We start from the raw sequence: 14,999 nt of genomic DNA, 5'->3' as shown, positions 1-14,999 counted from the left end.
CTCGTCTTTGCCCTGCTTTATTTATTGTTTTATCTGAATGTAGTTTTGGGGAAATGGAACAATTTAAGGTAAGCTGCTCAAGATGAAGACTAATGCTTTTTTACAATATTTGACTTTTAAGATTTTCATTTCCCATAATATGTAATCTTGTGGAAGCAATGGACTAAATTTCAGGTGAGGGACTTTTTGAAAATACCAAGCAGCAGTTTGGGTGTTTCCATAGCCCAGCTGAGTGAGTAAAACACCCGACCTGTTTCCAATTTGTCGTTTTTCCTTTTCATCCTCAGGTAGAGGCTGTGTGGAATCCCTGAGTCCCTTAACAGCCTCCCGTGGAGGCAGGGGCCTAAAGCTCTAGTGACTGTAGGGAAGTGGGAGCTGGGATGGGAAGGAAAAGGCCTGGTGGGATGGACAGGAGGAGCCAGTAGAAAGGTCAGTCCCGTGCACAATCCTGTCTGGAATGCCTTCTGAGGAGACAGCTTGGGATTTCCAGACAGAAAGTAGAGTTAGGGGATTGGTGGATGGAAAATTATTGAGGCGATATCAAGAGTAGGGGGACTCTTGCTAAAGGCAGGTCAGGGGTTTAGACATCAAAGGTGGGGGATGAAGGACTTGATCAGATTATCAAGGTGGGGGGATGGCTTAGCAGGATTCTTGCTAATGGCAGGCCAAGGTCAAGGCATAGTGGAGAAGAGGGCTCAGTTCTTGGTAAAAACTGAGAAACTAAGTGAATATCTAATGACTACATAAAAATTTTACAAGTCAGGTGGTGTCAAATTCTTAGCTGTCAACAAAAATGACAAAGAGCTTGAGTTTTTTTACTGTGTGATTTTGGGCATATAACCCTGAAGAAGTGGTGATACTAGTAAACTTCCATTCCCTTTTACTGATGTGAACAAGTTCTCAATACTCATATGTTTAAAAACCAAAAACAGAAATAGAATTAATGCTAACCCCTCCTTTTTTTCTGTCAATAAGTAATATATAAAGAGAGACATGATGCATTTGGGAAAGTAGTGGAATTCATCTCATTGAAAGATGCATTTTCAATAAAAGTTTACTTTTCACGCTTAATAATAATTTACCAAAAATATTTGTCATTTTGACTGTGTATGGTAATAATTATAACAGTTCAATCCAGAAGAAAATGATTTTAGTGTAGAAGAGCCTTATTGCTGCGCATATGTAATTTTTTTTCAGTTCTATTTATATATATATTTTTTGTTCAAGAAGGATATAACGGCTAGTAAGTTGCAGATTGGATGTTGGACCAGATTATCTGACTTCAGAGCCGGCACCTTAACCACAACATCGTACGCCTTTCCTCAATGAGAGGGTAGATTGTGCATGGAAGTTATTATTTTTTTTCCAAGAACTTTTATTGAGATACAATTGACATACAGTAAACCGCATATATTTAAAGTGTACAAGTCGATATTTTTTTTCTTATTAGTAATGCATATATGGCAATCCCAGTCTCCCGGTTCATCCCACCCCAACCCCTGTGCGTGGAATTTAAAATGCCTTTTTAAACTTCTCCTGCATCATCTAGTTAACTCCTGTATCCCTGACTCAGTGTTTCCACCAGTGGCCCCTTCCCTGGCAGCCCAGGCTAGGTCAGATCACCCTGTGCCAGGTGCCTCTCTCACAGCCCTTTGTCCCGCTGAGCTGAGAGCACAGAAGAGATGTAGACAACATAGCATCCTTTGCTGCCCTTACTGTCCACTGCCTGAGGAGTGCCCGGTGCTCAGGAATGACCAATGGGTGAGCCAGGGGAATGAGTGAAAGGATTACATTGTCAGATATGCGTGTTTGTCATCAGCTTTGTTGAAGTATTATTTATATGTGGTAAAATTTCCCAGCGTGTACATTCATGTGTCCACAGCCACAGTTCAGATAAAGAACATTTCCATCACCGCAAAAGTTGTCTCGTGCCCCTTGCAATCTCTTCCCTTTTCTCCCAGCCCCTGAGGTCATCATCCTGCTTTTCTGTCTCTCTAGTTTTGCCTTTTCTGGAATTGTAGACAAATGGGATTATACAGTATGTAGTCTTTTGTGTCTGTCTTATTTAACTTAGCCTAATGCTTTTAGATCCTTCTGTATTGTTGCATGTGTCAGTGGCTCAAGGTATATTTTTTAAACCACCTTAAATACATTTTTCCAGAATAGTCCAGAAATAAATAACTAGCCCCACTGAGGTTTAGCCTTGATGTGCTAAAATAAGCAGCAGTTTCCACATGGCTTGGGGCTCATGGGGTCCCAGGACCCTGCAGCATGTCTGCGAGGTCAGAGAGATTTCGTGGTGACACTGAAATGCTGTGTGCCTTTTTCATGTTCGTTCTCTAATGGGGTTTCGGGAGCCTTCCCAATGCCGCGTGATGTGGTATTGCAGCAGATTGACTGCAGAAGCAGATACGAGAACCCATCTGTCTTCTGCTAAGCTGTCTGGCTTAAAGAAATTTGTAAAAATCTCCTCACTAAAGTTTTTTGTTTTGGAAAATATAATCTTTTTTTTTTTTTTTTAATAACAGATGTTAATCATACTAACATGTAATGGGTTGTTTATTGTTATTAGATGACTTAATAGATATTTAAAAATTTTCTTTGTGTAACTTCTCATAAAACAAATAGTAATAAACAAATCATATGAACAAAAGCTCTTTGGGACCCCCAGTTTTTCAGTTGTAGAGAGGCCCTTAGTCCAAGAAGTTTGAGACTTCTCTGGGCTAGGGACATTTTTTAACAGGGGATCAAGAACAGGATGAAGAAATCTTGGAGCTGGTTGTAGATTAGAAGAGGATCTTGAGACCTGGGGTGATGACCTGGCCTGAGGCGCCTGGAGAAGGGGCCTCTGGAGGGTATGCGGGCAGAAACATGAGAACATGCAGTGATGGCCACAGTCTTGTTGTCAGCCCCCTGCTCCCTCTCGGGACCTGGTTTGGCAGGTTCTGTCACATAAGTGCCTCCTCTAATGGGCAGCCCACGCTTGCTGGCAGGAGTGTAGTCAGAGGCCCAGGGGGAGCCACTCTCCGGAGGTGGAGTTGCAGCTACGGTCTGACATGAGGTCGGGCACTTTCTGAGGATCTAATGGCTGTGCTGGGTTCTGATTCCAGGGCACACGTAGGAAATCAGCAGGACAGTTTCTTTGGCTTTCAGGAAACAAATTTTACCCTTCTGGTAGAGTTCTAAGTGCAAATTAAAAGGCAAAAGCAGGTGGGAGGCTCCTCTTATTGTTGGTGATATTCTTGTTGGAAACAGTAGATGTGGATCTTGATCAGTGATTTTGAGAATGCTGTTACTCACCGGAGCAGACCCACTCCCGCCTTTGACCTGCTCACTGCTTTTCTCTTGCAGGCGAAAGGGTCTGTGCTTCCGACTGAGGAAGATACTCCTCTGTGTCGTGGGGTTGTATGTGGCCATTCCATTTCTCATCAAACTGTGTCCTGGGATACAGGCCAAACTGATTTTCTTGAATTTCGGTAAGTGCTTTGTGTCCACTTTTCCTTTCATTTTAGTAAGAGTTCATTTTCATGGTGATCTATGTATTTATATATTCACTACTCAGATCCGGAAATAGAGCCTTTTTATTGTCCAGAAAGTTCCCTGTGCCCCTTCCCAGCTAAAAAATGTTTGTAACGAGGGTATTGCTCTCCAGGGCTGGCATTTGTGTGCACAGGTGACTACTGCCCGATGGGGGTCTTTCTTCAGCTGAGGTGGGTAGAAATGTTGCTAACAGAGAGAGTCTGTCATGTGGGGGATGCTGTGTCTCTTGTGCAGTCTAGGAGGTTAACTGTCCTTGGAAAAGGTGACCACTGAAAACTATAGTGCCTTAAAAAATAATTAGGCCTTTTTTCTTTAAAAAAAAAAAATCTTTTTTTCCCCTTTAAAAACCCTGACATACTTTGGTTTCTGTGGAATTATATGCTGGCTTTAGAGGTGTCATAGTCTCCTTCAGTTAACTTGGACCTGGTATGTTCCAAAGTTTTTGTTTTTGTTTTCATGCTGTATGTTTACTTTCGGGCAAGTGGGAGAAAAAAGGGTAGAAGTGTCAAGTTTATGAAGTGGAAGGTACATGGTTGCCAGGAATAATCCTTTTAAGGAGCATCCTTTTACACCTGCAAGATGAGGCCAGGAGGGAAGGGACTGCGCCTGCTAGTGTTAGAGGTCGGAGGATAGAATGTGGTGCTTGGGACACAGCAGGTGTCCTGGGAGTGATGGCCTTACCTTTGGGTGTGGGGAGCACTGGGGGCAGATGAGGCAGGCTCTGCATGCTCTTGGCTGTGCTGGTTTGCAAAGAGTGGGTTCGAACTTGCGTGTGTGGGAGCTGGAGGCTTGGGAAGCTGGGCTGGTGCTCTGGAGGCAGCAGGGGTGCTGGGGAAGAGGACAGACAGGAGGTGTTGCAGTGTTCTGTGTGACTGGCCTGTGGCAGCAGGACAGGGGGTGTTGGCTCCTCGTCTGCAGTAACACCAGTGCTGCAGACCGCAGAGGCCCATGTGCGTTGGGGCATGTGAGCTTGGGGTGTTAAGTCTGCGATAGACTTGATCACAGAAAAGTGATGTCGCTGCTGAAAGGGAATTTCTGCTCTAAAGAGGAGCAGGAGGAGGAGGCAGAAATAGTAAGGTATTTAATACTTCATAAATCTAAATATGTTTTTTATTTGGGTGTCTTAACGTAAGTGTAAAACACAGGTAGGTACACTAAGAGGCATTTGATTTTTCTAACAGAAACCTGGCTAAACTTCTAGGAAGTTTTCATCTCTGAGTTTTCACCACTTGTGAGAAGCACAAACTTAGAAGGAATTCACAACATACTAAAATCAATAAAGTTTTGTTTTTCTGACTGTGCTGTCCCTTAAATGTCCACAGTCAGTCTAGCACAGAAGAGGGTTTGGGTTATATACAGACACGAAGCCACAGGCTGCAGATTTCTTGATTTGGAGATTAGGGTTAATATATGAATTACTTATTTGTTGTTAAAGCAAAAGGCCAGCCTGGATCCACTACAGCTTTCATGGGATGGGGGTCCTTCATCCTCCTCTCTTTCCTTCCCCTTAGCAGTCCCCGAGACCCACCCCTGATAGCTTTCTTTCCTTATCCCTTTCCTCTTGTGGAAGCCCAGAGCCCATTGGGCAGCTGGAGTTTGATAAAACCCAGAGGGCCCTCCCAGCCCTTCCCTTGTTGGTGCCCCACCCTCTATCAGGGTGGTCTTTACTCAGGGCCTGGGATGGGCATAGCCCCAGTGTTTAAAGTTCTCAGGCAGTCAGACATGTCCTCTGCAGCCCAGGAGTTCTGGCCTCTCACCCCACCAGCATCTCCTAGATTGGCTGAGGAAAGGATGGCAGACTCAGTTGTTTTCTTTTCCTTCCTGTGTTTCCTCACTGTTTACTGAGCACCGTTTGCGCAGGGTCCTTTCTGGATCGCTAGTGATGATGTTTGTGGTTGCTGGTAAATGACAACATGGTCAGAGGGTGGATAATACACAGCTGGGGAAGCAGGAGAACCCAGAAGCCTGATCCTGGCAGCTGCAGGGGCCGGTGTGCTGGGCCCCTGGGCTGTGCGCTCAGCCTGTGTGAGGTGGAGCTTATAACTGATAGCGATGAGGAGCTGGGTCGCCGGGGTAACTGTCCCCGGCTCCTGCCTCCTGCCTCCGCCACCTCAGGGGGCTGCTGGCGGGCTGGGTGCTCTGTCCCTGTTTCAACCCTGCGGTGGAAGCAGGGGCGGGGAGGGTAGGCTCCAGCCAGCATCAGGCCAGAGTCCCAGGCCAAGGGCTGTGGCCACACGGAGGCCAGCAGGAGCCCAGGCAGATCCCAGACCATCCTCAGGCTAGCCTGGCGCCCTGCACACCTTGACCCCGTTCCTTTGCCCTGCAGCAGATCTGCTCACTCTTACCAGTAGTGGCCTGGTCTTCTCACACCTTGAACAACCTTCAGGGGCTCTCTGCTTGGGCTTCGCCCTTGCCTAAGGATCTGTAGATATACCTGCGCCCACCCCCGCCTGAGGCTGGAGGGCCTGGTGTCCCAGGCAGTATGGTGTTGGGAAAGTACTTGGCCCTTTTTAAGAGCGCCACCTCTGCTGTGTATGTGTGTGTCCGTCCACCCCCACTAATCCTAGATTCCATCTCTTTGTCCCCCACAGTGCGGGTTCCGTATTTCATTGATTTGAAAAAGCCGCAGGATCAAGGTTTGAATCACACCTGTAATTACTACCTCCAGCCAGAGGAAGATGTGACCATTGGAGTCTGGTGAGTGTTCACCCTCAGGACTGGCTCCGAGGCCTCTCTAGGAAGTAGTTGGGCCTGTGAGGCGTGGCCAGTGTTGTCCTGACAGCAGGCTCTGAAGCTTGCTTGTCCATTTTTATCTTTATCTGCTGTTTCCAAAGGAAAGATCTCAGCTAAATTCTGTGATAGACGGCAGCACCAACTCTGTTCTGAGGTTTTCAAACAGCAAAGGCTTTGTAAACCAGCTGGTTTTGCAGAAAGCCTTATTTCCAGGGGAGAAGAAAGCCAGAAACAGAGGATATATCACAGAATCATGAGCACGGCTTGAGCCACACCTGTCTTTCAGAGAATGGCCCATCCAGGTGTTGAAGACAGCTACATTTCTTTCACACACAGCACTCTCAGCTTGCTTAGTATTTACTTTTTTAGCCATAAACTTAGGTTGGGCTTAAGCTCTGTGACTTCTTGGCGTTTCTTTGGGATATGATTTAATGTTTCTTTTGGTGGAAAAGTGGTTGTTTTCAAACAAGAGAACCAGGGCGGACTGGCTTTCCTGTGGCGTCTTCTCTTTCTCTTAGAAGCAGCTCTGAATCGCTGCCTTTGTCTCAGCAGAACTGCTGTGCACGTGAGAAGCTTCTGAGTGAAGTGCTCTGAATTGCTTCCCTGTGCTTCCCTCAGGCAGAGGGTCCTGAGTAAAGACCAGAAAGTGAGAGGGAGATTCTGGTTCTTAGTGGCCGAGGCTGGGATTGTCTTTGGTCATTTCTGGTTTGATTTAATGGAGCACTTATGACCAGTGTGTGCGTGAGGGCCGCTGTGCATTTCCATCTTCAGTCAGAAGCCTGACATGTTTTGCCCAGAGCTGTTTGAGGGGGTCAGCGGCTTTCCTAATTGTTGATAGGGTCTGTGTTTTGAAGATGTGGGCTCAGCTGGGCTTCTTCCTCGAGCAGTGTGGCCGTGTTGCAGGACAGGTGTTTGTGGGAAGTTACTCATGAGGGTTCTGTTGGTGATGACCACGGCAGTCTCCAGGAAGACAGCTGCTACATGCTGGTGGGCACTACTGCCCACCCGTGTCTATACCCTGTGCCGTCTTGATGGCAGTGCGGGCCCTTGGGTGGCAGCAGCTCCATTCACCAACTGCCCTCACTGGCATCTCGCCAGGTCCTCCTGTGGCAGAGGAGCGGGAGTGGGGGGTCGGGTCGCCGCTTCTTCCCTTCCTGGCAGGGGGAGGAGCCCAGGGGTAGAGAGCTGGCCTGGGCCTTCGTCAGGAGCTCCACGTTCATTTAGGCTGGCTCCTGGAGGCGTATCAGCTCCCAGCACCTTCGAGATGTACCTTTCCATCTCATAGGTTTGTAATTGTGGAAGAGTGATGATTGCCGTGGTCAGAACCACCCCAAATAAAATGGGTCGAGAAATCTATTAGAAATGAGATGCTGATGCTTAGACCTAGAAAAGAAGAAATCAGCCGTGTAATGTTTTTAGGACTTCCACGAATGAATTTGATTAAGTTTTACAGAAAAAAAGTATTGTCAGACCCTCCCCAGTGATGAACAGTGACTTTGATGTGTCCTGAGTTAAGATTCACCAGAGCACCTCTCTGAAGGAGGGTTTGGCCACATAGACCAAGTGTCCGCGTGCCTGGCCAGGTGTAGGATGATCCAGGCTGCCCACGTGGGCCTGCGACATCTCCTGCAGAGGTGGGTCTGTGCCAAGACGGCTTGTGGACAGGCTTCTGTGTTAGAAATGGTGCTTTAAGAATGGCCACGCTTCCATTCCAGCCCGTAAAGACTAGTGTTGCTGAATTAGCACATATGACAGCATGATAACTAGTGTTGCTGAATTAGCACATATGACAGCATGATACTATCTTACATACGTCGTGAGTTAAGTTACATAACAGCTTAAAAACATGAACGAGTTTGAGGGGACATGGCGTTGCTCAGTGCCCATTCTGTGCTGGGACCCAGCTGGAAGGGGTCTTTGCTCACACAGCTTCTCCTTTATGCTGGAGGAGAGGCTGTCGCCCCCACCCCTAGTAACTGCTGCTGGGGCACGCTCCTGGGGCCCAGAGGGGGCCCATCTGTGAGTCAGGAAATGTCCTGCCTCAGCTGCCAGAAGCTGCCCTCACAGTGTGGAGTCAGCCCACCTGGCCGCCTGCTCTCTGCTCAATTGTGGCTTGAGCCACGGGCATCCTGTCTGCAGGCTCATCACCTGCCGCTCGCCTCTGCTTCTGCTTCCAGGCACACTGTCCCCGCTGTCTGGTGGAAGAACGCCCAAGGGAAGGACCAGGTGTGGTATGAGGATGCCTTGGCTTCCAGCCACCCAATCATCCTGTACCTGCATGGGAACGCGGGCACCAGGTGAGGAAGGGCTCCTTCATGGGGCCCACTGCAGTGAGAGCGTGGGCATGCCTGGGACGCGGGCATCCCAAGAACTCAGGGCAAGGTGGGATTTTTCTGGGGTTTGGGAGAAGCTTACATGAAGCCGTGTTCGCACAGGCCCAAAGCAGAGCAGGACTGTGTGCGAGGTGGACCGGGCCTGTTTGCTTGGAAACCACTGGCTGAGCAGATGTGGGCAGCTATGTCCAGAAACCCCTGGTCTGAAGCTCGTGCCTGCGGTGGGATGGGAGTGGCTGCATCTCTGTCATAGCGACCCAGAGCCTCAGCTGGAAGGGTGTCCTTCCTGGGTTGGGGAACAAGGCTTCTCAGTGGGCAGGAGGCACGGTCCCTCAGCCGAGACTTGTTGAGACCCTGCAGGGCCTCTGCGTGCCTGGGAAGTCACCTCTGCTCACCCAGTGTCTGCCATCTGATTGAGGAGACTTTCTCACTGGCAGGCATGCCCTGCTGGAGGGGGAGGCATGCTTCCTGGGGAGGGGCAAAAGTGACGTCGAAGGCTAGGGGGGACATGTGAAGAGACCCCAGCTGAGCATGCAGGGACAAGGTTGTCCTCGGGGGCCACCCTGTCAGGCCAGGGTACTTCCAGCCCTGAGCCGGCAGTGCCAGCACATCCCATTGGGCCATCGAGGAAGCACCTATGTCTGTGCAGATAAAGCCCTCGGCCAGGTTTATCCCAGGTGCTTTTCAAGAGTAGGTTTAATAGATGTCTTTCAGACTAGTGGGGGTTGGAGCCCATTGTTTAAAGAGGGCTCTTTCCAGCCCACATGGTCAGCCTTGTTGAGAAGAGTCTGCAGGAGAGCTGGTGGGGTGAGAGGAAGAGGGGTGTTTTCTGAACAAGCATTGCCTGAATGTTTCCAGTGTCCCTGGGAGCGTCCCTGTTGCTGCAGCTTCCTTGGGTCACGTGAGAGAGAACCAGCAAGAAGTGGCAGGAGGCTGGGCACCTCAGGGCTGGGCTGGAGTCAGTCATCTCACAGGTGGATCCAGTGAGGAGGACAAAGCAGGCCCCAGTGGGTGTCTGGGCAGAGGGGCTACACAGAGGCTGTGGCAGGATGTCCAGGAAGTGGGGCCCACAGGACGCTCTGAGCCGAGAGAGCAGAGCGCTGAACTATGGACTCAGCACGCACTTGGCAGCCTGCTTCCCTTTGTCTGGACAAGCTGCAGCAGGTTTCTCTTCTGCTTTTCAAAGAGCAAGTGACTACAAACAGCTCCTGTAGCCTCTTCCTATAAACGAGGGGCATGTGGAGCTCTTTGTGAGCAGTGCCAGTCACATGGTAAAGAAGACAGAGTCCATCTGTAACTTCAGGATGGAAGGAATCTTATGACTTTGAAGGTTTGCTGCTCCCTTCCACGTCCCCAAGTACTGTCCAGGCTGCAGATCTTGGCAGCCACCCCGGCCGGGCAGGATGACAGCAGCTGTGGTTCCTTGAGACCCAGACCCCCATGATGCCCCTGACTCTGTCACGCTGTAAATCCCTCTTCTTGCTCAGGGTGGGGTATTGGGACGATCTAGGAAAGAGCCATGACAAACTCTTACAAAGAGAACTGAAAACATTTTGCAGTATTTCTTTCTGGTCTTGAAACTCAGTCCTTGAAATGTTTTCTTCTGGGTTACATTGGCTTTCCTCCTTTGTCTTGTTCTCGCCTCCCCTGAGGACACTGCCTCCCTCCACACACACACCCAAAATGGTCCAAACGCTCATTATAAAGAAGGGAAAGAGCTGAGAAGTCTGGCGAGGGTGAGCCCTCCTGCTGACACGCTTCCCTCTCCCGAGGCAGCCCTGTCCCTGCTTGGGTGTCTGTGCACGGTAACAGCCGGCCAGCATCTGGACAGAAAGTGAGAGGAAGAGGTAGACAGTGTGGACAAAGAGGTGCAGGTGTGAGGTGGTACCAGCGGTGGCGCCTGCTCGGCCGTGGTGCACGGCTGCACCACTGAAGCTTGAGCCTGCTCGCAGTGGCTGTCAGAGGCTGTCAGATCACGATGGCACCTTCAACCCAGCATCCACCGCGGGCACACGTGTGGAAGGACATCAGGAGGTGGCCGTAGCATCAGAACCTCAGTTAGCAGCAGGTGGGAAAGAGCCAAAGTGACCACGAGTGGAGGGCGTGAACGGCCGAGGAGGAGAATTCTGAGAGTCGGCTGTGGCCCTGTAGGTGAAAGGTTGAGGCAGGAGGGGCCTGTGGCCTGTCCCTGTGCTGTGTGTGCCCGCAAGGAAGTGCTTCCCTTCTGTTCACAAGTGGTTCTGGACACTGGGGAGCTGAAAGGCCCTTTGTGTCTTCTGGAGTTTGTACTGAAGGTTTGTATTGCCTACTCAAACCAAAGGTGAGGTAATAATTAAGAAATATCCCCCAAATGCTCAGATTGTCCCTTGCTTGGCACCATACTGCAGAGGCAAGCTGGGAGCCACGTAGGTGCTCTGAGGAGGAGGTGACCTGTCCATCACCCTCCTGTATAGATTTGGGGACCAGGCACTAAGGGCCCAGATGCAACAGTGTTGATGCTGGGTTTCCTTTCTGAGAAGATGCACTAACAGCCATTCTTGTTTCCTTTCCTGATGATCTAGAGGAGGTGACCACCGGGTGGAGCTTTACAAGGTATGTGAGGACAGCACACGGTTTTTGATGGACAGAGTGGTGCCCTTAACTTATGACAGACAGAAGAAGCCACACAGGGGACAGATGGACAGAGCAGTGCCCATGGGGTGTGACCCACACGGTCTGTGACAGAGAAAGCGTTGCTTGCTTCCTGCTTCTAGCTGTTCTTTCCAGGACGCATGAACACAGGGGGGTCCCCCTAATAATTTTGAGTTAATCGTTGTTGATTAACTGCCTGTGGACGTCTCCCCATGAAATGCTTCCCATTTTGCTGCCTCTGTGGATAGTTTCCAAGATCAGGATGAATGGACTTGTGGGTCATATGCCAGAAATTGGCAGATTACACAGTCATTTGGAATTGTCTGGGTTTAGTCAGCGCCACATTGCCCAGGTGTTTTTTTTTTTTTCACTTCCAGGTGCTGAGTTCCCTTGGCTACCATGTAGTTACCTTTGACTACAGAGGTGAGAGTTCCGTACTTGCCCTGCTTCCTTCAGGTCGGTGTGAGATGTGCAGGCATCACTCTGAGAGGCTCCTGAGCGGCTGACAGCTGTGCCGTGATCTGTGGCGACTGTGAGCGTGTGGAGGTGGTGGAGGGTCAGGGTCTTCGGAGGTGCGTCTTGCATGCATCCTCCCCCGTAGGGCAGGCACCAGCGCCTGGATCCCCAGCCCGCACCCTCTGTTGGCCACATTTAAAATGTAGAGAGTATTGCCTTTTCTCTATTGGACTCAGACTTTCCCCACAGCTGGATGTTGGGCACGTTTCATGCTCAGCACAGCTTGTCTCGTTGAAGTTTTGAAGACAGACTCTTCTCACCCCTCAGTATTTCTTCTTTCTGGCCTCCCGCAGTTTGATATATGAGGAAAATGCTTTGCGCTCGCAGGGAGCAGCTGTGTTGGAAGTGTGTGCCTCAGACAGTCCTTGGTGGGAGAGGTCAGAGGGCTGGAGGCCTTTTGTCCAGCTCACCCTGACTGAGGGGAGGGGAGGGTCCACATCCGCAGACCCAGGAGCCAGTTGGCATCACCTGCGTGTGAACGTTGGAAGGGTTTCCTCTTGCTGCTGCAACAAGTTACAGCAAACATACATGTCTTGAGAAAGCACGGGCTTATTATCTTGAAGTTCGGGAGGTCAGAAGTTCAAAATCTTTAGCCACTGGGATACATCAAGGTGTGGGCACGGCTGGAGGCTTCAGGGAGAGTCAGGTTCCTGGCCTCTTCCAGCTCCTCCCCTGAAGCCGCCCTCACTCCTTGCTTATGGCCCCTTGAGTCTGCATCAGTCTGCCTCTGACTTCTGTCTGCCTTCTGATCATAAGGACCCTGGGAGTACTTGGGGCTCATGCTGATCAGGATAATCTCCCATCTCAGGGTCTCCTGATTCACAGCCTCTTTCCTTCTGCGCCCTTCACTCCCCTTGCCATGTAAGGCGCCAGAGGCACAGGTTTTGGGGCTTGGACGTGGACATCTTTGGGGGCCGTTATTCTGTCAGCTGTAGGGCGAGGGATGGTTCTTTTGTGGAAGAGTGTGCTATCAGGAGGAAGGTGCTGGGCTGGAGAAACTGAAATGGGGCTCATCCTTTCCTCCTGCTCCTGCTTCCAGAGCCTCAGGGTAGTGAGAGGGGCAGCCCTCTTCCTTGTTAACCTCCTTGTGCTTCTAACAGAAATAAAATCCCATCCAGCACTTCCTCTTTTCATTTCCTACTGAGTCTCTGCCTTTCTAAGCCATGCAGGAGTCAAAAGCTCTGCCTGTCTCTCCTTGTCCTTGTCTCTGTTGCTTTGTTTCTCCCTGTCTGTGTCCCTGCGCCCACCAGTGCCCTGGGCCCTCACTCTGCCCTTGTTCCTGACATTGGCTCCTTCTCTAATCTGGGTCTGGGACACCCTGGGGAGGTGGCCTGTGGTGCCCCTGCCTCTGGGTTTTGCTTGTGTAGCGGGACTTGTTCTTTCTGAGCCTTGTGGTACTTTCAGGTCATCTGATGATGACTCACTGCTGAGCTGCTGCAAATGACAGTCACACTGGACTTTTCTGAGAGTCTGGAGGGAAGAGCCCTTGGGAGGTCAAGGTTTAGGGGCGGGAGACAGCTGGCTTTCCTCTGTTATGCAAACAGGATGCTAAGAGCCGCTTCCTTTCTGGGTCAGAGTTGCCTTGAGCCTGGAATCTGCCTGTCTGGGAGCCTCCCCGTGCCCGTCCACAGCTGGGCCACAACTCAGCCATGGAGTCAGGGCTGGGCTCCGGGGCCCCAGGGCTGGACTCTCCCTGGCTGAGCCTGTCAGCGCCGCGTCCTGGTGCCAGCCCCCAATGTTGGTGCCGGTGGGGGTCTGCGTGTCTGACCGCCCCGTCTGCTCAGCTGCTCACTGGGACTCAGAGGAGGGCAGGTGGATGGCCATTTGGGTTTAGAGGTTGTGACAGCTGAGGGGGTGGGAGAAGCAAGAGCTGGCTTGGCCAAGACCCTGAGGCCCCAGACGGCCCGGGCCTCCTGCTGAGAAGGGGAGGAGGTGGGCTTGCCCCGCGAGGTCCCCTGGGCTGCGTGTGAGGCCTCCTCTTGCTGCTGCTTTCCCAGGTTGGGGTGACTCAGTAGGAACGCCGTCGGAGCGGGGCATGACGTATGATGCACTCCATGTTTTTGACTGGATCAAAGCACGAAGTGGAGACAACCCTGTGTATATCTGGGGCCATTCCCTCGGCACCGGGTAAGAGTTCCCAGCATGGCCTTTGCCACAGCGACTTTCCAGCCCAGGCTGCTAGGGGGCCCCGGTGTCCTCTGCACCCTGTGGCACCATCCGTGCCACGGTGGGGGCAGGGGATGAAGCACCACAGAGACCATGAGGGGCTGGAGCTACTTCAGCTCCTCAACCTAGGAAGTGACCGGGGATACAACAGCAGTCGCTGAGGCATGGTCTCCTCCGCAGCGAGGGAGGATGGAGACGTGCCTCAGCAGGACTGTGCCCTGAGGAGGGGTCCGGGCAGAATGGGACAGGGTGCCCGGGTTGCCCTTGGCCTGGCCGAGGACCGCGTGTGCTGCCCAGCAGGCCCAGGAGCCGGGGCTTTGATTCCTTTTGCAAACAACGGGCCCTTTAGCTCTCGCTTGGCGTCGTCACTGGAGAACTCAGGGAGGCAGCAGTGGTGGTTCCCTTCCTCCGTCTGCCAAGGCAGGAGGCACTTCAGTGTTCCACATGAGCCACCTGAGTCGCTTCCACAGATGTGGGGGCTGTGTTTGTAAAGGAGCCCAAGACCAGCACCTGCCGTTTTTCTGCTGCCTTTCCTTTGGGCGCAATGGCTGCAGGCTGGGCAATGCCTGAGACAGGGCCTCCTGACCTGCCCTCACGGGGGGGAGTGAGCCCTGGACAGAGGGGAGCAGGCCATCCTGCCCTGGGTGTCTGCATGGGACCTGCCCAGGTTGGTCCTGAGAGGGCATGAGGCCCCCCCAGGCCTGGCAGACTCCAAGTGCTGCCGCCTCCCGGAGGCTGCCGCTCCAGAGGCAGACTGCAGCCTCCTCCCTGCTGACAGGGTGGCCCTGGGCCCTGCTGTCCTCCTCTCTGTCCCAGCAGCACCCACACGGACTGGGTGTGAACTGGGGCATCGCTGTGCAGCCTGAAGGGGCTGTTCCAGGCGAGGCGCAGGGCATGCCTCGGGGACGTGGAGGTGCCCATCATGGCATCCCTGTAAACTGGGCTGGCTGACACCTGGGGCATCTGTGCTCCCTGCACCCAAAACCCCACGGGTCCCTTTGAAGATCCCAGCTTCCCCAGTGACTTTTGAGTATTAGAACAATCTCATCAGAAACAATTTCTGTCATAATTCAACTGAAG

At 51.6% G+C, this 14,999-nt stretch overlaps 1 protein-coding gene across 3 annotated transcripts in view; it reads left to right on the top strand.

Annotated features, from left to right (window-relative positions):
- ABHD12 (abhydrolase domain containing 12, lysophospholipase) overlaps nucleotides 1–14,999 on the top strand; it is a 61,628-nt gene that overhangs the window by 40,627 nt on the left and 6,002 nt on the right. For all 3 annotated transcript variants that reach the window (XM_057703664.1, XM_057703665.1, XM_057703666.1), the window contains 6 exons: nucleotides 3,352–3,476; nucleotides 6,132–6,237; nucleotides 8,451–8,570; nucleotides 11,168–11,198; nucleotides 11,615–11,660; nucleotides 13,751–13,880. In XM_057703664.1, the coding sequence (XP_057559647.1) occupies nucleotides 3,352–3,476; nucleotides 6,132–6,237; nucleotides 8,451–8,570; nucleotides 11,168–11,198; nucleotides 11,615–11,660; nucleotides 13,751–13,880 (558 nt within the window). The remainder of the gene's footprint in view (nucleotides 1–3,351; nucleotides 3,477–6,131; nucleotides 6,238–8,450; nucleotides 8,571–11,167; nucleotides 11,199–11,614; nucleotides 11,661–13,750; nucleotides 13,881–14,999) is intronic.

The sequence above is a fragment of the Hippopotamus amphibius genome, chromosome 12 (assembly GCF_030028045.1).
Source record: "Hippopotamus amphibius kiboko isolate mHipAmp2 chromosome 12, mHipAmp2.hap2, whole genome shotgun sequence".
Lineage (NCBI taxonomy): Eukaryota > Metazoa > Chordata > Mammalia > Artiodactyla > Hippopotamidae > Hippopotamus > Hippopotamus amphibius.
Note: the sequence above shows the minus strand (reverse complement) of the source record. Positions and strands in the feature narration are given on the sequence as shown.